Below are 26,019 nucleotides of genomic sequence, written 5' to 3' on the forward strand. Positions count from 1 at the left end.
TTCTAGGAGGAATTGGAGAGAGGTGTAGAGGGAAGGTATGACTAGTAAATGAATAAATGGTTGAATCTTTCAAAGAATAAAAAATACTCTTTAAATATAAAGTAACATTTAATTTTCTTTTTGTGCCTTCTAGAATAAAGAACTCGTTTCCTGGAGTGTTAGCCTCAGTTCAGCCCAGTGCCTTTCCTCCACCTTGGCGTAGACTTCAGCATATCCCTTCTCCAGTTACTCTTTCTCCAGTTGCTGTTCATTACACACCATGTGGCTTCAGCTGTGTGGGAGGCAGAGCCATGGCTCAGTGAACCTGTTCCTACTGCAGAGGACCCAGGCTTAGTTCTCAGCACACAAATCATCCATAAAACCCAAATCATCCATAAAACCAGGGAATCTGATGCCGGCTTCTTCCCTCCGTGGGCACCAGGCACACATGCAGGTCAAACACTTGTATACACAAAGAAAAATAAATAATAAACTTCAAGCAGTGGTTCTGCTTGGCTCTTTTGGTAGAGACACTGAGGAGTGCTTCCAGGGGCCATGAGCTCTGCTGGCAAGCCAATGCATGAAGCTGAAGACAGCAGTAATGGGAGGACAAGTGGTCCAGGCAGAGTTACACGCGATCCGGGTTTAGAATGTGCTTTTAAGTGGTTAAGAGCACGGACTCCTGATATTCCAGGGGACCTGAGTTCAAGTCCCAGCACCTATACTGGGTGGCTCCAGCCACCTGTAACCCCAACTCAGGGAAATGTAACACCCCTGGGCTCTGAGCTTGAGGTCAGCCTGATCTATATAGCAGTGCCAGGCCAGCCAAGGCTACACAGCAAGATTTTGTCTCCAAAAAAAAAAAAAAATGCTTTTAAGATGTTCAAGGGAGGATGCATGACTGAGAATAATCTACAGCTCTCCCCGTCTTTGTGCCTCATCATGTTTGAGTAAAGTCACAACTCACTAAAACATTGTTTCATACAAGGACTTCAGAGCCATGGAATGTGGAAGACGTCTGGCATTTTTCTCCTGTCTTTCTGAAATAGTTTACATCATCTGCTACAGATTTCTTTTTTCTCTCCTGAATACTGAATGAGACAAAGGATTTGCTGCCAAAGAAAAACTGGAGATGGACTCTGTATGGCAAAAGGTTATCTCCATCTGCATTGTATCAAGCCTCTGATTTGCTTGTATAAATAGCTGGAAGGAAAATAGGCTTTGAGTCCAGCAACAGTCATCAGAATGATAAAAATGCAGGATTGTGTAACTCATTTTTTAACAGGGGAGATCCATCACTGTTACACAAGACTGCACCCCCAACTCCCACCCCGACCCGAACTATTTTTTTCCTTCAAAGAGCTGTTGCAAAAGCACTGGAGACAACAGAGGTGACAGTCCAAGCAGAAAGGGCCAACACTCTCTCCTGAACCCTGAACTCTAGGCTGCAGGAGAACACAGTATGAGCTACTGCAAGGACCAGACCTCAGCTACCCAGTACAACCAGGCCGCCCTGAGCATGCCAACCAGCAAAGCTCATTGGTCACCCTTGAATGAATTTCATACAGTGGACAAAAACCACCCTGTGACTGTGTCCAAGCACCACTTTGTCATGGAGCAGAAAATTAGTAAATTATGGCAGAGTTTAAACTTGATTTCTACCCAGTGTGAAACTCTAGCATATATACAATTAAAGGGGGGGTCTATAAGCATAAACAATAATTGGAATGGGATGAAACACCCATGTGAACACATATATTATTCAATTCTATTTCTGAGGAAAAGCCCAATCATCTGTTTGGAATGGCATGAGACGATTTGTTGGGAATTTCTTGTTGGGAAACATCGAGCACTAACTGAGCACTGGAAGCCTCTGGGATGACATTCCTCAAGTTCACAACCCAACTTTCTCCAAGTTTCAGCTGTTGGTTGGTTACTATTTTCATTTTTGCTGTCTGATATTCTTTGGCTCAGCGAATTTTTTCTTTATGTATGCCATGAAGTTTATAGGAAAAGAAGTTTCTTTGTTGATTCACCATCCTCTGGGTGTCACCCATTCCAATCTACCCAACACACACACACACACACACACACACACCAGCAAGCTCTCATCCTAATGCCTCCTGGATCCAGTGGGAACATCTCAAGCCTTTTATTTGCATATCTTTTCTGTTGTTGTTTGTTTAATGGTATTATTTTCTTCTCTTTTACATCTATTTAATATATATATATGATATGATATATACATACATTTATGTATACTATTAAACAAACAAAACTGATACATACATATATAGGTCATATATATGAGATGCTTTAAAGAATTAGTTTTTTAAATCACAAAAGAGTTGAGATTAGCATTGTGCTTTAACTTTCTGGCTACAATAAATATTTCTTTATTTTACTCAGTTCTCTCTTTATTTCTCTCAGCTTTTCAGCCAGTTTTGTCTTAATTTTCATCTGTTGTCATCTATTTTTCTCCTCTCTGAATCTATTTTTTGTTCTACACATGGAACTTGGAGCTTGCACTCCGGTGCCCAGGCTTGGCTGCAAGCACCTCTACATACTGAGATTTCTCACCAGCCCTAAGTTATTTACCTTGAGACAAAAGTGGAAACAATGGCTGACTGTAGAAACTCAGCAGATCCCAAGGAGTAAAAAGAGTAAACCAGTGACTCAAGTTTTTCACCATTATTTAAGAGTCTTTGGAAAAGTCTAAGTGCCGGGCGTGGTGGTGCACGACTTTAATCCCAGCACTCGGGAGGCAGAGGCAGGTGGATTTCTGAGTTCAAGGCTAGCCTGGTCTACAAAGTGAGCTCCAGGACAGCCAGAGCTATAAAGAGAAACCCTGTCTCAAAAAAAAAAGAAAGAAAGAAAGAAAAGAAAAGTCTAGCAACATAGTAAGACACATCATGACAAAGGGCTGCTTTGTTTTGTTTTGTGACTACTCTGCTCTCCCCTCCTTCCCCACCTCTCTATGATATGTGTGTGTATATACACACACGTATATACATACATATACATATATATCATGTTAATCAAAAAATTTTAGTGTTCTTAAAAGATAAAGAAAATTTACAGATTTCTAACCAAAAAAGAAAGAAATCACAGGAAACTAGGTGTGTGTTTGCACCAAACCAAACAAAGGCAATGAAAGAAAGAAAAACTACTGAAAGAAAGACGGGAGGGAAGAAGAAAGGGAGGGAGGGGGGACGGACAGAGAGAGGAAGGGAGGGAGAAAGGATAAACAGCTATTGGTAGAATATACAAAAATATTTAGTTGTATTATGCCAAAAATTTTTTTCACATAATTTAACCTTTGACCTTAAATTCTACAGTTGTGCTGGGCAGTGGTGGCATATGCCTTTAATCCCAGCACTTAGGAGGTAGAGACAGGTGGATTTCTGAGTTCAAGGCCAGCCTAGTCTACAGAGTGAGTTCCAGGACAGCCAGGGTTATACAGAGAAATCCTGTCTCAAAAAACAAACAAACAAACAAAAATCTACAATTGTGAATATTGTAAGAAAATAGCCACGGACAGACACACACACACACACACACACACACACACACACACACACTCGAAAAGCTTTGTATCTTAGAGCAATTTGAAACAATAAAAAAAAATCAGAAACTATAAAATTCCAACAACAGAATGCAAACTAAATAAATACAAGGCAATCACATAAGACCATTACCATTAATGAACACTATATGTAGGGCATGTGTGTGAATATATGTGTGTAAACACATATTTAAGTAGGACTGACAACACATACATCAAAATATCAGCTATCTCCCAGTAGTGTATTGGGGGTTTTATTGACAGTGTAGAGTTGTAGCATTTCCATACTTTGTCCCTTTCCTCTCCTCTGTGCTTTCCCTAGAAGAAGATATCATTTGAGATGTCATTATCACCTACACGTCAATGGCTCCTAAGCCTACATCAAATTAAGCTCTTTGATGCCCCCCCCCCCCCCATGTTCTAGTGGTCTAGTGGGCATCTTAGCCCGACTTTACTACACGGTCTTCCCAACTCTCTGTGGTCAATTCATGCACAAAGAAGGGTTTTACCACCGTTTTCAATTCCTCCAATACGGCTCCATATCCCCTCCCTTCCAAGATTAGCATCCTGAGTGATCTAGAATGCCTTTGTCCTGTTTATCACTGTCACCCAGACAGAGGCATTTCACCCCACGTCACTTGCCTGTCTCTTAGTTCTATCTGCTCAGCCTTGCCCCAGGTGCTCCTTTAAGCATCTCTAGCAGACCGAATTCTTTCAAACCCATTTTCTTTTTTTTAAAATATTTTTATTAGGTATTTTCCTCATTTACATTTCCAATGCTATCCCAAAAGTCCCCCATACCCTCCCACCCACTCCCCTACCCACCCACTCCCACTTTTTGGACCTGGTATTCCCCTGTACTGGGGCATATAAAGTTTGCAAGTCCAATGGGCCTCTCTTTCCAGTGATGGCTGACTAGGCCATCTTTTGATACATGTGCAGCTAGAGACAAGAGCTCCGGGGTACTGGTTAGTTCATATTGTTGTTCCACCTATAGGTTGCAGATCCCTTTAGCTCCTTGGGTACTTTCTCTAGCTCCTCCATTGGGGGGGCCCTGTGATCCATCCAATAGCTGACTGTGAGCATCCACTTCTGTGTTTGCTAGGCCCTGGCATAGTCTCACAAGAGACAGCTATATCTGGGTCCTTTCAGCAAAATCTTGCTAGTGTATGCAATGGTGTCAGCGTCAATCCCATTTTCTGACCTGCCATTAAGTTTATTTTTCTGAAATTCCAATGCAATAATTTTTCTGAACTTTAAATATTGCCAATCTGTCTGTTAAGGTTGAAACCTAACTTTTTTCCCAGGGACTTTTACTATCCAGTCCTAATTAATCCTTCCAGCCACTTCCTTGTCTCCTCTTTAGTTCACCATGCCGCTCCTCATTCTATTCCACCCAAGATGGGGCTTTTGGAATGAACAATACTTTCTTATTGTTTGTGGGGCCTGAAAATTCTTCATAACTCATTTTCATTTTTCCAACACGCCCCCCTCCCATCTTTTACTGGTCTTCCAGAGCTTAGGTCCAAGTTCATCTCATAGAAACTTCTTCCAATCTTCTGCCATAAAATAATCTCATCTTGGAGACCTTGTTCCTGTTTCGTTATTCTAACTCCACTGAAGTAAACCTAATGCTTGTTTGTCTGGCTATAACTGCCAGGTATTATGTGACAACTTCATCTTATATTCTTATTCTGTTGGTGAGTAGGAGTCGGGCATGGTGACACGTGCCTGTCACCCAGAGTGGAGGCAGAGCTACCAAGAAGTCAAACCCAGTCGGGAATGAATGAAGCCCTGTCTCCAGACTAACATGAAAAGTTGCAAATGAACAAATGAATACAACAGATCGATATTGAGCCTCTATAACACATGCTTGAAAATTTCCTAATTGTCCTGTCTGGTGAGAGAGAGCGAGCACTAACCAACTGACAAAAATGTCAGAAGTACAAGTGGAGTATTTTTCATTAACAGAGCTTTCCCATTAATGCTGTGATTTCAAGTGAATCATAGTTAGCATGTCTCATTTATTTGAAGTATTTACTCAACCTTAATAGACTGAAATTCTAGAAAGGGAAAAAATGTTGGCTTGCGGAGTCTTTAGGCTGTTTGTGACGTCTAGCCAAATCACAGAGGAACCCGAGGGTCGGAGGCGAGCTTAATCTCAGATTTATGGGCCCAGAGTTTATCCACCCACACACATGCCTTACTTATTAAACAAGGACACACACCAGTTTGAAATGGACCCATGGGGACAGTACACCACATTGGAAAATGGTGGGCACAGGAGCTGATGAGTAGCAGACATAGTCCAGACTATAAAACAACAGAACAGATTTGCAAGGACCAAACAATTCCTCCTCGTGACAACCTCCAGCATCCATTCCTTCCACAGAGGACTGGAAAATCTGAACAGTAAAAATGGGCTCACCCGAATGCCAACCGGGCTACCACACGCAAGCAAACTGCTAAGTCAACTGTAGATACGTATCAAATTAAACTCCATTATTAATGCTGTGAAAAAACTTATAAAACAATTGCAATACAGTTGATGAGCTGGTTCAGTGAGCAAAGGTTCTTGCTAACAAGCCTGACAACCTGAGTCCAACTCCAACAGGCTTCACATGGTAGAAGGAGAGAACTTCCCGCAAGTTGTCCTCTGACCTCCCGACGGCACACACAGTCACATGCTGCACTGCACACACCTGACATACACACTAAATAAAATGTAAAAAATATAGTTGATATATTAAATGTCTATATAATATTAACAAATAGCATTTAGTGCTCAAAATCATATATAAAGAATTTGTTCATGTGCTTTACACCAAAAGACCAAAGGACAAAGACAATCTCAAGTGCTACAAATATCATTGGCAACTGGCAATACATTTATAATTTTGCAAGTGAAGTAAGCAAAGAGTAGAAGAATGGTTACTTAATGTGACAAACAGATTTACTGTTAAACTAATGGCTGAAATAATACTTGAAGCACCCCCATTAAGTTCAATAATATGGAATAGCCAAGATACAATTCACAGACCACATGAAGCTCAAGAAGAAGAAAGATCAAAGTGTGGGTGCTTCGGTCCTTAGAAAGGGGAGCAAAACACTCACGGGAGAAAATAAGGAGACAAAGTGTGGAGCAGAAACTGAAGGAAAGACCACCCAGAGACTGCCCCACCTGGGGATTCATCCCATATACAGACACCAAACACAGAGACTATTGTGGATGTCAAGAAGTGCATGCTGAAAGGAACCTAACATAGCTGTCTCCTGAGAGGCTCTGCCAGAGCCTGACAAATATAGAGGTAGATGCTCGCAGCCAACCATTGGACTAAGCACGGGGTCCCCAGTGGAGGAATTAGAGAAAGGACTGAAGGAGCCGAAGGGGCTTGCAACCCCATAAGAAGAACAACAATATCAACCAACCAGACCTCTCCCCCCACCCCAGAGTTCCCAGGGACTAAACCACCAACCAAGGAGTACACCTGGAGGGACCCATGGCTCCAGCTACATATGTAGCAGAGGATGGCCTTGTGGGACATCAACAGGAAGAGAGGCCCTTAATCCCAGGAAGGCTCAAGTCCCCAATGTAGGGGACTTTGAGGACAGGGAGGCTGGAGTGAATGGGTAAGGGAACACCCTCAAAGAAGCAGGGAAAGGGGCATGGGAAGGGGGTTTCTGGGTGGGGGAACCAGAAAAGAGGGAAAACATTTGAAATGTAAATAAAGAAAATATCCAAGAAAAAAGAAGAAAAAAAGAAATAAAATATCCAGTAAAAAAGAATAAGACAAAAAAGTCCCCATTATTTTCCAATAATGGGAATGCTAGCTAACAGGATGTGGTGGTAAATCTAGCAATAAAAAAAATTATATTTTTACAATATAATTTGAGGAAAGGAAATCAAGATAAAGAAATAGTGAGAGAAGTTGTAAAATGTATGCATAAGTATTTTAATTATAAAAGGTGATAGTAACAGATGACAATGAGTAGACATAGAAATTCCATTGTGGGCTGGAGATGCAGCTCAGGAGCTCAGGCCTGGGGATGCAGCTCAGGAGCTCAGGGTTGGGGTTGCAGCTCAGGGCTGGAGACAGAGCTCACTGCTGACCTATAACTCAACAGTACAGCACGTGTCAAGCATGTGCCATGTGCCAGGTCCTCAGTTCTACCCCTGGCACATGACACATGAAAGATACTCTTTGAAAAGTTCAGTCATGGTTATGTCTACATGATAACATATACTTGAAACATGTGATTTGAGAGAGGATAGTCTTGTAGAGGAAAATATTTATTTTCCAACTTCAGAAATAAAGATTAGGAAGTATTTTCCTGTGTCTTACATATAACTGTTGATGAAGTCTCACACACACACACACACACACACACACACACACACACACACACACGGATAAGAGTCACAAAACTATGACAGTTGTATTTTTTGCTTCATCTAAAAGTACTAACGGCTATATTATTTTCATAAGGAAGTTAGACACAAATGGGAGCTAATTAAAAATTTGTGATTATCAGTTAATTAAAGGTATTTTCACTTAAAAAAATCTTCCTAGTTAACAGTCTACTAGAAAATAACAGACACCGTGCTGCCTGCTTTTCAAAGTTAAATGCAGCATTTTCTTTTTTATTACTACATTTACTTCTCGGCAGTGTCATACATGAATACAATGCAATCTGATCACCCCCACTTTTAAGATTAAACAGTTCCAAAGGATGCCTTAGTTGTACTTGGTGGTCCATATAGGCTTATCTCCTTAGGTGCCTTAAACAAAGTGGGAGGTTTACTGGGAGCCTACGTAGCATTCCCAACCCAAGGCCAGGGGGAAAAGCTTCTAGGAACTGAGGTGGCTACTCCCCTCAATCTTCCACTGGTTTTCTATTTCTAAGACAACACAACATGTGGTCTCTACCTCTCCTCGCGTCCATGTTCACTTTCCTTACAGTGGTGGGATTCCTACGTCCTGTATACATAAATATATATTCCTACATCTGTTATATAAACTAAAGCAAACACAAATTTATTCTCCCTGAGATCTTTGTACCCCAGTCCAAATTGCTAGGAAGAAAGCCATAAGGAGCCATCTCAACCTCTGAGAGACTGACAAAGCCAGAGAAAGTTAACCTTTGTGGGTGATCAAGGCAGGAGGGGAGGGGGAGGGGGCTGATTCTCAGTGAAAGGTGTTGTTGAGTGACATGTGCTGAAAATACAAATCCACAAAGAGGAGAAATAACTTGATGGTATACTTAGACGTTTCCAGTGGAGAAAGTGATACAAACATTTATCAGGTCAACTCTCTTTCCAAATGAACACCAGATACTGGGTAACATGGTAGAGTAGTTGGGCAAACTCAAGTGTAAAAATATTTTTAGAGGGCTGAGAGCTGGATCGGTGGTTAAGAGCACTGACTACTCTTTCAGAGGTCCTGAGTTCAATTCCCAGCAACCTCATAGTGGCTCACAACCATCTGTAGTGGGGTCTGATGCCCTCTTCTGGTGTGTCTGGAGAGAGCAATAGTGTGCTCATATATACATAATAATAAATTAATAAATCTTTAAAAATGTTTAAAATATTTTTTAGAAAGTATCAAAATATTATTTATGATCCAAAGTCATTAGGAAAGTAATGATGTATATTTTTATGATATATTTTAACAACCAGGAAGGAAAACATCAGCAGGTGTTTAAGATGTATGAAAAAGATGCAGGAAATCTAACTGGTCAATTGAATATATCTGGGCTTCCACAGCACTGATCTGCAACATGTCAGAAAGCCAGAGAGATTTCATGTCAAATCTGTTAAGAAATGGGAGACTCATAGGAGTGAGGGTTGAGGGGAGACTTTTAAGTTCATGAACTTATGATGAACGTATTGTATTTGTTATAGTTGTGTAAATTTATTTTTTAAAACACATTTAATTTGTGACATTTATTAGCATTCCAAGTAAATGGTATTTGGAAGCTTGCTGTATTTTTCTTTTCTTTTCATTCTTGTTTGTACAAATAATCACATTAATTAAACATGGAGCAAAGTACTCTGTTTACATCTATTAAAAGCACAAGTCAAGCCCCAGATGATTTAGAGTTGAATTTTATTCGAAGATTAGATGCTGCATCACAAATGCAGAACCTTCATCAGAGAATCTGATATCCCAAATGCTACACAATGGGAATGCTTGAGCTCCACTCTGATGCCAGGAGTGGAATATCCCAACAACGTAATTTCTGCCTACCAGAAAAATCATAACACTATTCTATAAAATGACCTAGTGGTTATGTGTTTGTGAAATGTAGATAAATTTCATGTTTAGAATTAAGTCCCATCTCTGAGATATCACATCATGAATATGCAAATATTCCAAAATTAAGACTAAATTCTGACGTCGCAAATACTTCTGGTCCTACTCAAATGGTGCCTGTATTTAAATTGTCAGTCAGGGACTTTCTGTGATATTTATACCCATCATCATTCCAATGTGTGGACTTTTAGTACCTTGAGTATAGTGTTGTCTCTAGGCGATTAAATAATCTGTGCAGTTTACTTTCGTGCCTGCCTTTAGAAAACTGAGTGCTTTTAAAAAAATACTTCTTGGCCGGGCGTGGTAGTGCACGCCTTTAATCCCAGCACTCGGGAGGCAGAGGCAGACGCAGGTGGGTTTCTGAGTTCGAGGCCAGCCTAGTCTACAAAGTGAGTTCCAGGACAGCCAGGGCTATACAGAGAAACCCTGTCTCGAAAAACAAAACAAAAACAAAAACAGAAACAAAAACAAAAACAAAAACAAAAACATGCTTCTTAGGCTTGGAAAGACAGCTTAGTGGGTATGAATTAGAGTAAGAGTTCAGACTCCCATAACCCACAAACATATTAGGCTCAGTAGCCCATCTTCCTGGAATCCCAGGCCTCCTGTAGGGCAGGAGGCAGAGACATGGCACTTTCCTGAAGCTGATGAAGATGAGACCCCATTTCCAACAAAGTGGAAGGGAAGGACCAATGTCTGAAGTTGTCCTCAGACCTCTACAAGAATACTGTAGCTCATATGTGGACACAGGCAAGTACACACACACACAAACACACACACATAAACACACATACTAGTGCAAATGCACACATGCAAATGCACATGCATGCACACACACACCAGCATACACACAAATACTAATGCAAACACACACATGCAAATGCACATGCATGCACACACCCACCAGCATTCACATACATACTAGTGCCAACATACACCTACACACACACCAGCATATATACACATACTACTGCAAACACACACACATGCAAATGCACATGCACACAAATGCACACACCCTTTTTAAAATGAGTAAGATTTATAAACAGCCCTAGTTTGATATCTACAGTAATTTTAAAAAATACTGAGGTTTGCTCTTGTGGGATTTCATGACTTCATATAGGGAAAGTGCTGTCAGGGGTGCCAGGTTTGCCAGGTGTCAGCACTGTTTGCAAAGATTTAATTCTACTATGTTGCTAGAACAGGCATGTCAACTATAAGTGAGTTACTATAAAGCCAACATTTTTACTAGGAATTGTGAATGCTTGTGGAAACTGACAGAGTAGCTCCAGGGATTCTGAAAAAGTTTGATTCTCTGAAAAAAAAAAAAAACCCACCAAGAGACAAGAAGGATTTGATATTGCTGTGGTCATGGAATGAAAGAAAAATGGCTCCCAGACCCTTAACTGATGAGGACTCTAGAGGTGACTAAAAGTAGTATTGATGGAGACGTGTGACCCAAAGCTTAGAGTATGCAGATTCCCTCTGAACGCACCACACACCCTCTCTCTAGAGGAACTGAGATATGATACCCTAACCAGATTGTAGGAATCATGCCTGCGTGCCATTAATCTCAAGGCTTCCTCTTGCTTCAGGAAGAAGAAGATGATCTGAAGGGTGAACTGGTTCCAATTTGTTGATCATTTAAAAAGAAGAGCATTGACTGACCATTCCCTGAGAATTCCAACTGTCAGTGAAGCACCAAGCTATCCTTTACTGCACTGACATTAATCACATTGAAGCTGTGACTGTTTGAGAACTCTGAGATGATAGTGAGTACTCTCTCTAGGTCCTGGGGGAGATATGGAGTCAGCCAATGAGTGCTAGGAACCAGTCATGTATTAACTACCCTGGATTCTTGATTCCTTGGGTTCCCTGATAATCATTTGACAATGATTATCAACTTGACAAGCTCTAGAATCACCCAGGAGACAAGCCTACTGTGGTGGTCTGACTAACAATCACTCCCACGGGCTCATCCGTTTGAATACTTGGTTTCCCGTTGGTGAAATGGTTTGGGAAGGATTAGGAGGTGTGGTCTTCTTGGAGGAGGTGTGTCAGTGGGAGCAGGCTTTGAGGGTTCAAAAGATTTGTGGGATTTTTCTCTCTCTTTTCCTTGTGGTTCCTTTTCCTTGTGGTTGTGGACTAAGATGTGAGCTCTCAGCTCTGCCATCACGGACTCTGACCCTCTGAAACTGTAAGCCAAATTAGGCACTTTCTTTACTAAGTTGCCTTGGTCATTGTGCTTATTACAGCAATAGAAAAGTAAGACACGTGTGAAAGATTATCTTGACCAGGTTAGCTGACATGGGTGCACCTATGAAAATGTGAATAGCACCATTCCCCAAGCTCGGGCCCTAGACTGAGCGTGAAGGGTAAAGATGGCTGAGTACCAACACTGTTAGCTCCTTGCTTCCTGACTGCAAATGCAGTATGACAGCTGCCTCATGTTCCAACTTCTGCAACTTCCCCCAGCTCAACAGCCTATGCCCTTTGGCTGTGAGCCAGAATAAACCTTGTCCTAGGCTGTTTTATCACAGCAACAGGAAAAGCAGCTGAAACAGTATCTCTCCCACATTTGGGGAGAATGTCAAATGAAGTACTTTTAAAATTCCTGAAAAGAAATATACTGTTGGTATGATGGCCACTTTTGTTGGATAAATACTGACTTCAATGCTTTGACTTCCAGGCTGTAAGAGAAAGGGAATTTTGAAATAGAAAAAGTCAAAGGAGAGAAGGGGGGAAACTCAGCGACTCTCTCTATGCTTGTGGAATGTCTGAGGCTAGCCCATGGATCACTTTCCACTCTTCCCTCACCTTCCATGTCAGTAGCACATATAATGTTGGGTACTGGGGTTGTTTTGCTTAGATGCCAGAGCATCACTTGGATACAGCTGTTTTCCAAGGCTCTCCTCCTATGCAAAGCCACACATCTTTGCTTTGTAGTGCTGTGTACCAAACCCCAGGCTAGCCCATATCTACAAGGTATCTGCTATACGACTGAGCTATATCCCCAGACTACTTTCACCTAGTCGTTTACCTCTCTGCACCTCTTGCCCCCTCCCAGACTTCTCATTCCAGTGTCTCTTTGTTTGAGGTTTTCTTGATTGCCTGGAGACCACTCTGCTTGCATGCAGAGGATGTGTGGGTGACAGACCATGGTAACAACCCTTAACTATGCCTGATATGAGGAGGTTTTTAAAAGCCCTGAGATCCCCTACTGTCCAGTTGGGAGACTCGAGGCTTGAATGGACACTAGCTCCCAGTGTTTCACGGGAATTAAACATCAACTACCACTCATGTTGTCTTTGGCATTCTTCCTCTCCTTGTCTCTCTTCCTTCCTCTCCCGCCCAGAGTTGCTTGGATCCCCTCCCAGATCAGCTACCTCTAACATTCAGATGCTCCTCCTTGGCTTATACTTCTGTCCAAATCTAAGCCAAGACGCTGGCTGTATTTCTAGTCACTTCTTCAGTGCATAGGCTAAGAGTCAATTCAATGCCTCTGTCCAACTGATTTAATAACTGGCACATAAATGTGGCTCTTCCCTCTGCCCAGTTGGAACAAGGGAAACACAAAACACGCAAGATAGGGGAGATCTGTTATTCTATAAGAACACTGTTCTCCACCCAAATCTAAGACCTCCATTCCAGCTCTGTCGCTCTGTTTTCATCTTGGCCAGAGGAAGGTGTCCCTGAGAGGGAGGAGAGTGATTGACTTTGCAGGGGTGGATCTGCACAGGACCCATGAACTCTGAGGAACATATTCTTCTCAACTGCTAGTGCTTCTCATTAACATGTGGAATGCACAGTGCTCCTTACTGCGAGCCATGGGTCTTGGCACTGAATCTAGGGCGGCAGAAAAAGAAGGAGAGAAGAAAAAAAAAAAGACCAAACCTCATGTAATGTCCTTTGCAGCTGACTTGCAATGTGAGGTTTTACTAATTAGATTGGGCTGTGTACAAACAGCCTTAACTCCGGTAACTTCTAAGGCCAGAAAATTCCAACAGCAATTTCCCGAAACTATCACTTTTGAAGCAACACTCAAAAGCCAAGCGTGCATATTTTAAGAGAAAATGTAACTAAAAGAGAAAGAGCCTGGCTAGAAATGGTGCTTGGGGGGGGGGGGAGCAGAAATAATCAAATTAAATGTTTTATTTTTCTCAAGGTTTATTTCAAGTTCAGCTGGAAAGGTGAAGCTATATAATAGGACTAATGTGTACAGTTTTCTGCAAATAGAATGGCACTGGAATAAGGCAAAATGAGTGAGCCAAGAAGAACAGAGACGCCCTGAGAAAGCAACACACAGCTCGGCTGACAACAAGAAGCCAAGAGCCTGCCTTTTGTTGACCACAACAGAAATTAAGCTTGGGAGCTAGGGAAGGCGAATCAACCAAGACAACCCGTCCTTTGATGCAATTGCTTTTTACGTGGGACAGCATTAAATGTTAGAACACATCTCCCAACCCTGAAACGTTCTCTAATGCTCATTATTAGCAAGAATGAGAAAACCTGACAGAACATCAGTCACTGACCTGTCCGTGTACAACAAACCACAGAAGACCACTGTCTCCCGGCCTCTCAGCAAGGGAATGGAGTCAGTTACGTCTACCATCTACAGCCTCGACGCTTGCTTGGACTTACACCTTGAACCATCGGCTCTACTGTTCTAGGTGATATTGTTTTTTTAAAAAATTAGGGGCTGGGGAAATGGCTCAGCAGTTTGGAGCACTTGTTGCTCTTGAGGGGGCCCTGGGTTTTCTTTCCAGCACCCACACAGTGCATATACACACATGCAGGCAAAACATTCACACATATAAAACAAATAAATCTTAACAAAATTAAAAGTGTTTTATTATTGAGAGCAATCATACTAGAATGAACTTCTCAAGATTCCAAAGGTATTGTCCCTTTCAGTCACTGTTGCTCACATACAAAATCAATATGTCATTTCCTAGTAAACTATACATGTTCAGTACAGCTACGTTTACAAATGGAGGCAAATATGTATATTTCCCTCCATTCCTACTCTGGGTGTTTTCTGCATGCATATACATACATAGTTTGTTGGAGGCCAAGTCTCATGTGGCTGGCCTCAGACTTGCTCCTAAGCCAAGGATGAACTTGAACTCCTGATCTTCCTGGCTTCACTTCCCAACTGCTAGTATTAGAGGCATATGCCATGCCATCCAGGTAATGGCAAACATAACTGCCAATGAAATTGCAGTCGTAAGATGGGGAGTTTTTGATATTGCTCACATACTCAGAGTTTTACCCAATTTAGGGCAGTGTCCGGATAGTTTTTAAAGTATGATTTTATTAACTCTGATTGGCATCAGATATGTCAGCACCCAGTTTGTTCTTCCTTCTTATCAACAAAGCCCCCTGAAACTAAGGGCAGGCCTACGCTATTTTGGTGCATGCCAGGGGTGGTAGCTAGAGAAAGTGTGCCTACACTGAAATCCATCCTTCCCCATCAAGTGTGGTGATCACAGGTATCCTCGCACGTGTCCCCAAGAAGGCTGAACCATTCTAATATGTAAAATCATACAACTAGGAGCTTTCTGATGAAGCAATAAAAATGTGCTGAGTGGTGACAGAAAGGCTTATGTTAGTAACGGCATTTCTTTATAGTCTGGCTTTGTATAAGGTGGGGCCAGAGAGATGGCTCAATGGCTAAGGAAGCACACGCTTTGAGCGAGGACCTGAGTTCAGTTCCCAGCACCCGTGTTGGCAGATCACAAACACTTAGAATTCCAGTCCTAGTGGATCCAACACCTTCTTCTGGCCTGACCTCATATACACATACTTGTGAGACCGTGAAAGGTAGCCTCATTCCCTGTTGAACTAAAGCTTGAAACCCGAAAATCCTGAAGGGATGGTAGGCTCTTTGCCTGTTTCTAGGCACCAGGCCCCTGTCACTAGCCGCAGTCCTCTCTCCCCCCCGAATAGATTTGTGTCCATCAGTCACATATGGGCAATGCCCCAAACCCCTCCACATGTAGAGGCTGTGACCTGTGGTCACTTAGGCTCAAGACAGATCTTCATTTTAATGAGACACCTAAAGGCCTTGAGGGCTTAGCCAATAAGCTTTTATTCCCAGACACTCCTCCCAGCAAAAGGTACTTAACCTCAGACCGGCCCTGAGAAGGGGGTATGGTTTTACACATCCACTTTCTGCCGTGACAATAAATGCCTTAAATCCATGGACGGCCTCTTTTCATCAGGATACACCATGAGGAGCCATGGAGAAGGCCTTTGCCTATAGAGTCGCCGCCATCTAGTTTCCTGTAGAAGGCCTCTCTGCGCTCCCAGCCACGGCCTCCACCAAGGCAAGCTCAAGACAGCCGCCTGTCAAGTCAAGGAGCTCCCCCACCCCGCCCTGGGCCAGATCCAGCCCCCGGAACCCCAATTCCGTTCGCAGATCTCCTGTGGCTCCCAGCGGTGCCTGGGTGTCCAAGAACCAGATAGCCCCAGCCTCTTCACAGTCCTAGGGACTCCCAAGCCAGCTCTGGCTATCTCAAGCCCCAGACTGTGCTTCCCCACCCCCAGAGCAGTGTCCAGGTGTTCGCTAAGGCCCAGTGACAGCCCAAGTCCCGCCTCCTAGAGCGTCAGTGCCCTGTGGCAGAGCACACACAAGACCAAATAATCTCACACATACCCACATGAACACATACACACATGATTGAAAATAAATATTTTTTAAAGGAGAAATAAGGTGTCTAATTTGTAAAAGTGTTTATCTGTGTTTATTTGTATATCTGTGTATTTCATGTGAAGGCCAAGCCACAAACAGCTCAAGTGTCACCAATTTGCAAACACACGGGAAGCTGATAAATTATTTCATTTTCAACTAATAGTGTAAGTTGCATATCTGAATCCAAACTCTATAGCTTACCATTTGCAAACGAAGTTGGCAGTGAAATGCCCATGTCTGATCTATATGCAAAAACAGGGTCAGGGCCTCACTCCTACTACATCCAAGTGTCGGTTCTCTTCTGTCACTTTTATCTAAATATTATATTGTATACCTAAATATGCCCATCAGGGCCTTGAGAGGTCTATAAGAAAAACATGTAGGTTTCTGTCTGGACAAGAACTTTGTCCAGTTGACCTCTGTCCCTTCTCATAACTCAACTAAAATGAGGAAAGAAAAATAAAGTCAAGGCAAAGTTCAGTTAAAAGAAACATTTGAGAAAACTCGGCTTGCAAGTCACAGATGGCTCCAAAAAGAATAAATACACCAGGGGCCTTGCTTTAGCAACTCTGCTTTCCAAGGCAATACACGGTTTTGGGAAGGCAGAGGCTGATGACAGAGCAGGTCTTGAAGGGAGGAACACTGTGCCCTTGACTCATGCCCCACTTCACATCTAGGCATCAGCATTCTCAGAAACTCAGGGCAAGCCTGGCAGAGCCAAACAGAAGAGCTGAATCAGGCACGGATTCCCAGGGAAGCTGGGTTCTCCTTTGGCAAAGTGGGCAATAAGTGACATTGATAATAAGCCCAGTGGACTGGAGAGATGGCTCAGCGGTTAATAACAGTGACTGCTCTTCCAGAGGTCCCAAGTTCAATTCCTAACAACCACATGGTGGCTCACAACCATCTGTAATGGAATCTGATGCCCTCTTCTGGTGTGTCTGAAGATAGTGACAGCACACACACATACATAAAATAAATAAATAAATCTTTTTTAAAAAGAGTGCTACTCTGCTCAGTTAAAAAACAAACAAACAAACAAACAAACAAACAAACAAAACGAATAAGCCCAGCTCTGATGGTCTGAAGAGTACTGGACCTGGAAGCCAGGCCAGAGTATGCCCGAAAGTGAATTCTGCCTGGCGCAACTATTTCAATAAACAGACAGCATCCCTCTTCTCTACTTCATCCCTCACGAGGTGGAAAGCCTTTAAAGTTTCATACAGTTCACAAGAAAAGGAAAAGAAAATTCGATTCAATAGATTGATAAAATAATAGATGCCATCTTACTGGCAGCTGAGGGGTTGGATTAAGATTTAAAGTATGTTGCCATTCAGGGAGAAAAAGAACCATCCCCAAATTAAAAAAAGATAGGTAATGGTCCCCAAATGTTCAAATGTGTATTAGAAAAGGAACAGCTATAGAACTAGATAGGGTGCATAGGGCCATGTCCAGCCTTGCTAATAGAGGAATACATTTCCTCACACATAAAACCAGGGCATATCTAAATACTGACATAGGTTGGCCAGTCTGCATCCTAGTACCTGCATGGACATCACACTGGGAGTGCAATCTGGTGCCATTTTCTGCACAGCAAGTTGGCACACACATACTCAATGATGTCCCTTCAAAAGTTTACACTTATAAGAGGATCAGAGACGTGGACAAACATACAATATACCGCTTGTAACAGCCTGCATATACAATAATAGTTAATCACAAGATGAAATAAAGGCACAATCTACAGTGGGAAATTATGTGGCTGTAAAAACAAAACAAAAACAAAACCTGATAAGGTAGAAGTGAATTTTCCATTATAAATAGTGTGACAAAAAATATGCGTGACACAGAAACCTACATAGAGGGAACAGCTCCTTTCACTTTTAGGTACATACTATTTATACATTATACATAAGCATATATATGCATATATTATCTATCAACATGCCACAGTATGATTATAGAAAACTTTTCTAATTTTTAAATTTTCTATACATTATCTGTAAAGTAAAATTTATGAAGAGGGAAAATGAGTCTAAGAGACTCATAAAATCCAATAAGAATCTGACTGGGAAGAGTGGTGGTACTTGCCTATAGTCCCAGCTATATGAGAAACTGGGATGAGAGCCCCTCTGTTCCCAGGGCTTCAGGATGACCTGGGCAGCGCTGTAAGATTCTGTCCTACACACATATACAGGTGGCAGCACTAACGGAATTTTGTGGATTATAAAGAAAAATAAAGACACGAGGTGGGGGAGGGGGATGGGAGATTGATGGAGGTTCAGGGCTAGGGCTGAGGAAGAGATAAGGGAAGATGGGTCCAAGATACATCATATGTATACATAAAGAAGAAACGCAGATACAAAAAAATCATGATGTTTTGATAGTTCAAGAATAACTGTTTAAAATAAAAATTTAAAGTTGAATCGGGCCTCTCTTTTTAAGCCTGTAACAACCAGCGACTCAGGAAGCTGAGGTGATAGGACCATAGTATAGGATTAGCCTGGGTAACCTAATGAGACCTTGCCTCATAATAGTAAAAAGTTCAAAGGAATAATAAAAAGTTGAGAGAGAGAGAGAGAGAGAGACCTGGGGCTACAGCTCTGCGATAGGGAACTTACTCAGCTTTTATGAGAGCCTAGGTTTGATCCTCAGTACGACAAAAGATAGAATTATAGATAAAAATGTGGCAAATAATTAGGTCTAAATTTCTTAAAGTATTTACAGAACTTTTGAAAAGTAATAACTATCTATTGATACAAAAAGTCTGAATGAGCAAGCAGAGCACTATTATAAAAATGTAATAGCTCCCAATTACTTCAATGTTTTCTATATTGAAATCGAAATCCTTATTAGTTTCATTGCTACTATAATGAAAATAAATTAAAAAGTCACATTACAAAACGCCTATGAAAGACAAGACAAATGAAAAAGAAGATTCTTTTTTCACTATCTCACACTTAAATATGTTGTAAAGTTACAATAGCTAAGTCATTTTTATGAACTTTAAACTTGAGATAGGATGAAATAGAATGAGGAAAGGGCCAAGTACCCATTCATAGTTACATGGTTAAAGAAACAGTCAACTAAATCGAGAAAGAACTAGTGTCTAGTGAGCAAATTAGTGAGCTGGGACAATTAACAGCCTTAAAAACTGAGACATCTGTGTATGGGAGCCCTAAGCAAGTCCCAGATTAAGCAATTGTTAAGTGGAAAACATTTGGGCAGTGGACAGTTGTCTAACAAAATAAGGAAATATAAGAACTTAAGTATTTTTTTTCTTAAAGATTATTTCATGCGTGTGAGTGCTTTGTCTGCATTTCCATATATGCACCATGTGCATGCCTGATGCCCAGGGAGGTCAGAAGAGGGTGTTGGATCCCTTGAAACTGGAGTTAAGGGTGGCTGTGAGCCACCAAGTGGGTGCTGAAACATGAACCTAGATCCTCTACAAGAGCAGCAAGTCCTTTTAACTGCTGGGCCGTCTCTCCACAGCCATCCAGATCTGGATCTTAAGAGCAAAATTTGATGGATTTGAGCAAATGAAGGTTTAAACTATTCTTTCAATGACACAGTAATAAATAAGCATGGAAAATACAACATGCTGGAAATATATACTTGCTGCATGTGCAAAAAAAGTCACTGGCTTTACTACACGAAAAAGTGTATGCAAATCACTAGGAATAAACAAATATGCCTGTAATGGCAAAAAGGGCAAAAACTATGACCAGGCTAGAAAGAAAAAGAGACAAATACCCAGTTAACACAATAGCTAATTTTACATGTAAGATTATAAAAATTGAGCTTGCTAGAACAATTCCTCTAGTTTGTTACCAAATTAGCAATAATGTGTTTTAAAAGGAGCTGAGGGGGTTTTCAACCCTATGGGGGGAGCAACAGTGTTAACCGGCCAGACCCCCCAGAGCTCCTGGGGACTAGACCACCAACCAAAGAGTACACATGGAGCGACCCATGGCTCCAGCCACATATGTGGCAGAGGATGGCCTTGTTGGACATCAGCATGTTCAAAGCCCTAGTGTAGGGAATGCCAGGGTGGGAATACAAGAGTGGGTAGATGGGTGGGGGAGTACCCTCATAGAGGTAGTAGGAGGGGGGATGGGAGAGGGGTCTGAAGGGGAGACCTGGAAAGGGGAAAACATTCGAAATGTAAATAAAGAAAATATCCAATAAAAAATATCATGTATTCAGATGCACATAACAGGAGAATGTAAATTTATACAACTCTCCAATGGAGGAGGTGGCAATGTGGACCAAGACCTTTCAAATGTTCATGTATTTTACTAAATAAGGAATTTAGAAAGCCCTCCTAAAGAAGCAGTCAAAGAGGGCTTCCTAAACTCCTTATTTAAAAGGCACGAATGTGTGCTCCCCACACAGCAGTTCTCAGCACTCAGTTGTCATGAGGCTGGAGATAGGGCTCAGTGGTTAAGAGCACTGACTTTCTCAGGTATGGCTTGCCTGAAGTCCACTGCCAGCCCACCCCCACCCCGACTTCCGCATGACAGCTCACAACTGCCTGTAACTGCAGTTCCAAGGGGAGCCAATACTGTCATGCCACAGGATACCATGAATTAATGTACATTTGATCATATTCAACAGCTGAAGAATGCAGGCTGCAAAACCGTAGGTTAGCAAGTTTGTTGAAATAACATATGAGTAACATACTGGACAACATTCAACTGTATATCCGCTGGAATTTTAAGGATAAAGAGATTATTCGGATTCCCCATTCTCTTTTGTTTCATTTATTCTACAAACATTGACTTGATGGGTTGCCTTAAATATTTCTCAGTATTCCAAATTATGACCTACTTTGTATTACTTTGTAGTTAGGAAAAAGACTCATTTTTATAAAAGTAATATAAATTACATTACTTCTGTCATATGCTAAGCATTTGTTTAGGAAGACCTGGAACATAAAGTCATGGTGGCCAATGGCTGTCATCCCCGCGCTTGGGAGGTGGAGGCAGGAGGATCATAACTCAGGGACACGCTCTGCTGTGTTGTAAGTCGGAGACCAGTCTTGGAAACACGAGAGAGCCTATCACAAACTAGTAAACAATTAAAGTCTGGAAGCAAAGTTACGAAGTCTATGTCATGAAAAAGAATTAGGACTGTCCTCAGCTCATTACATGTCCCATCTTCACAAATATTTGTTAACCATACCTGTTTCAGCTTGTATAAACAGTTTCCTCACAAACTTAAGTGAGCTTAAAGGTCCCTTCCTACTAGGGTCCCTCAAGGAACCCTTTAAGAAATGTGACACCTCCTTAAGCATTTAAAAACCCATTTCAGTCTGGACCTTCACTAGGGCAGCAGGAGAATGGTCATATTTGTGCTTCTTGGGACGCTGGCTCCCCTTGGACACCTTAAGCCTTGCAGGAGCTGAACCAGGCTAGAGAAGGGGTTGGCAGCGGTGGGCAGGAGGGGCCCCAGGCCGCTGGCCTGGGTGTGTGGGGGTCTTACCGCGGCTTGCTGGAAGGCGCCCTTGGTATAGGTGCCACCACCGCGGTAGGTGATGGCCGGGATCTCGCGGCTGAGTAGCGCGCACTTGTGTTGGTGCGCGCGGCTGGTGGAGATGTAATCCACGCGCGCCACCACGTTGTTCTTGGATGAGAAGGTGACGATGGCCACACGCGTGGCCGTGGACACCACGGGGAAGTCGGACAGCAGCTTGCGCACGAACTTGAGCTCGTTGAGGAAGTTGGTTTGGCCCACGCTGGACGACTCGTCCACCAGGAAGACGAGCTCCAGGCTGCCGCTGAGCTCCCGCAGTCGCCGCACGCGGCTCCGGAACGCGCGGCCCAGGCGCTCCACTTTGCTCCCTGCTGCCTCCTCCTCACTGGACGCGGGAGGTACCGCCAGTCTGCCCAGAGCCCCCGGAGAGGCCTCGGGGAACAGGCGGAAGCTGAAGTTGAGCGAAGGGGCCACGGGCTGGAAGTTGGTCCAGCCTGACACCAGTGCCAGAGCCCAGCAACAAAAGGCCAGGCGCGACCACATCCCGCTGGGGACCGAGCGGTGGCCCCGGGGAGTGCAAGGCGACAGTCCCCGAGCGCGCAGAGAGGCGCCAAGGTTCCCGGACTAAGCGGAGGGGACCCGGGGTAGCAACCGCGAACCTCAGCGTCCTTGCATGTGACACTGGGGACACGATCCAGACTCCTCTGGCAGCTCGGGGACTCGGGAGGGACTGGAGGGATGTGCTCCTCTGACTCTCGGCTATTTGGTTTCTCTCCTCCTCCTTCTCTCTCCCGAAGCCTATAAAATGTTTGAAGGAAGGGGGCAGTGAAGTCAGAGTCGCTTCCCTCCTTCTCTGTCTGTCCTCTCCTTCCTTTTCCCACTCCTCTCCCTATCTCTCCTCTATCTCTCTCCTCCCCCCTCTCTCTTGCCTGGGATCCAGCTAAAGACTCTTGGAGATTCCATGACACCAGAACCCCTCGCCTGTCATGCTGTCAACATTCCCTCACAAGCTCACTGATTGATCCCATATGTCTGGCAAGGAGCTGCGGAGGAATGCGCTGGAGATGGATGTGGATACCGAGAGTGCCACAGTAATTGGAAACACTGGAGAAGAAAACACACACGCGGGGCTGGCAGAGTTGAAAGCATGCTTTGAAAACTGCTTGCTCACCTTTTGGGGTTCATTCCACTCTTGGGGGGTGGGGTGGGGTGGGGATGCGTGTCTAAGCCTCCCAAAGTGGATATTTGCATAACTTTCCTGAAGGGTCTGTCTGGTGAGTGGTGCAGAATCCTGAGAACCTGTTCAGATCTCAGGCTGTTGAAGTGGGTGGGGCCCACCCGTGCGCATCACATACGCAGAGTTATCGTTCACCTTTCCCGCGGTTAATCATTCCTGTATTGTTCATTCTTTCCTCCACGTAGCAGCTTGCGATGCTCTATAGGTAACACGAGCAGGGGAAAACTGACATGGACCTGTCCTCTAGGAACCTGTAGCAGGTAAAAGTGATGTCACCATCAACTTGATATTCATACGTGAAACGAATATGTATGATTACACATGTTTATGTGTATCACATATGTATATATATATATGTATATATGTGTGTATGTATATATACATATATATATGTATACACACACACAAAATTACAACTGACCTTGCTTAAACAGAAGTTTGTCTTGCTTTCAAAGGCAAACTTGACTTTAGCCAAGGCCAGGCAAGCCTTCTATGAGGACAGAAGTTTATGCTAAATTTTGAACTATAAGTAGACACCCTGTGATATTAACACCCTCCTCTTTTTATTTGATGCAACAGATTAGATCGTCCTGGCATATATACCCTTTGGAATACCAGCTGCTACTTGGAGTGATTTTTCCAATTAAGACCTCAAAGCTGTGCACGCTGAAGCACATACTTATTACATGAAAGGCAGAGCCCTTGCCTAAAAGATTCCAGCTAGGAATCAGGAACTCTGCGTAGTTATGTAAACCCCCATCACCTCTGGGCTTTGGTCCAGTGTCTACTTTTATTTTGCCTTGGAATCAAATGACCCCAGAGTTCCGCTGCTCTCCAGCAGTGAGTGGTTTAACTCCAACTCTATTTAATCAACTACCTTCAACATGAGAGGTGTCAGAGCGTGCAGGCCCAAGTGGCAGGGCTCTTGGATCAATTTCCCTGAAATGAAACCCTGGCTGTGCTATTTATTGGCTGTGTCAGTTTGCTCATTTGGAAAATGGAGGAATAATAACATATCAAGGATTAAATCATTAAATAGTAAAACTCTTAGGGATGTGTTCAGAACACAGCATGTGCTCAATAAACGCTGGCCAGTCACATCACTTCCTTTATTCATAATGCTTTCCAAGTCCCATTTCCAGCACTGATCATCAAGAATGTACTTAGTTGAATGCAAAATACTAAAAACTGAAAAGTGAGATGGGACCCCATTCCCGTCCTCCCAGTCAGGTTACTCCAGAAGAAAATGTAGATTTGAACACTGCTCCACAGTTGTCTATGTGGAAGAGGGACAAGGAACAGGGAGAAGAGAGACCTGGATCTTCTGAGAAGGGCTAAGATCTCATTTGACTTGGAACTCTTCTAGGAAGAGTTTCCAAATGTCATCTACCCCGTGTTATTTTAAACACATCACTAACAGCATTAGGACTATGGCAAGGGCTGTATACCCTATCTTGTATGTCCCTTAGCCCCAACAAAAACCCCGGGGAGGTAATTAGTTGCTTTGAGACCTTCTTCTGGCTACAAGCAATGAGTATCCAGCTTCTCCTTGTTTAAACAAAGAAAGGATTTATTGTAAATAAACCTGGGAAAGGCCTGGGTGGTGAAGTCAGGCTTGAAAACTGAAGGCAGAGTGGAGCCTGCCTGAATCTGTACCCCTAGCGTTGAGAGGCTGAGGCAGGAGGGTTGAGAGTTCCAGACCATAGTAAGATCCTGTCTCAAAAAGAAAATGGGGTGGAGGAGGGCTGGAGGGAAATGGTGCTGTCTGTAAAGTCTCTGCCAGGCAAGCACAAGGCATTGAGTTTAGAGTTGCAGCATCCGTGTAAAAAGTGGAGCCCAGTGCTACAATCAGGCAGGCGGATACTTGGACCTCCTCAGCCAGGCAGTCTAGCTGAACTAGCAAGGTTCACTAGAGACCCTACTGCTCAGAATAAGGTGGTGAGCGATTGAGAAAGACCCCTGATGTCAGACTCTGACCTCCACACTCAGATACACACGCACGCACACACGCACACTTATGCTTCTCTCTTTACATGCTACATTTAGTCTCTTACCCCCTTCCCTCAATGAGATGAGATCCTAGCCTATGAGCTCCAGTTTAGCAAAATCTGTCACTACCACCACCTAAAAGACAGACAGAAAGAGAGAGAGAGAGAGAGAGAAACAGAATGCGATGACTGTAGTGCCGCTTTCTGAGAACAAGGACAGGCACAGAGTCAGCCCCACTTAGCTCATACACTCACTGAAGCTAACCATAAGTCTGGCTCTACATCTAGGACCTCCCCTTTAAAAGCAATGGACTCCCTGAATTTCAGCCGAGCATCAAGACATCTAGAGCAAAAGCTGCATTTTCCTGTACCTCCTGCTGCCGGATATGACTTCACAACTAGGTTCCAAGCTGATTTCATGTGGCAACTTCCAGAAATACTCTTTCTTCTCTGTCTCTCTCTGTCCCTCTCTGTCTCTTTCTTTCTCCCTCCCTCTCTTTCTCCCTCTCTCCCTCTCCCCCTTCCTCCCTCCCTGTCTCTTTATTCCAAGACAGAGTTTCTTTGTGTAGCCCCAGCTGTCCTAGAACTCACTCCGTAAACCAGGCTGGCCTTGAACTCACAGAGATCCACCTGCCCTTGCCTTTCGATTGCTGGATTGAAGGCACGCGCCACCACTGCCTGGCTGGCGGCAGCTACCTTTACTTATTGCCTCTTTGCTCTATAATTTGCAACAGTTTTCTGTGTAGAACATATAGAGCCGGAGG

At 43.1% G+C, this 26,019-nt stretch overlaps 1 protein-coding gene across 1 annotated transcript in view; it reads right to left on the reverse strand.

Annotated features, from left to right (window-relative positions):
* The window catches only part of Svep1 (sushi, von Willebrand factor type A, EGF and pentraxin domain containing 1), a 163,801-nt gene extending 141,008 nt beyond the window's left edge, over positions 1–22,793 (reverse strand). Inside the window, exon 1 of the mRNA NM_022814.2 lies at positions 22,040–22,793. Coding sequence (NP_073725.2) covers positions 22,040–22,573 — 534 coding nt within the window. The 5' untranslated portion in view covers positions 22,574–22,793. The remainder of the gene's footprint in view (positions 1–22,039) is intronic.
* Between the last annotated feature and the right edge of the window lie 3,226 nt (positions 22,794–26,019).

This window comes from Mus musculus, chromosome 4 (assembly GCF_000001635.26).
Source record: "Mus musculus strain C57BL/6J chromosome 4, GRCm38.p6 C57BL/6J".
Taxonomy (NCBI): Eukaryota; Metazoa; Chordata; class Mammalia; order Rodentia; family Muridae; genus Mus; species Mus musculus.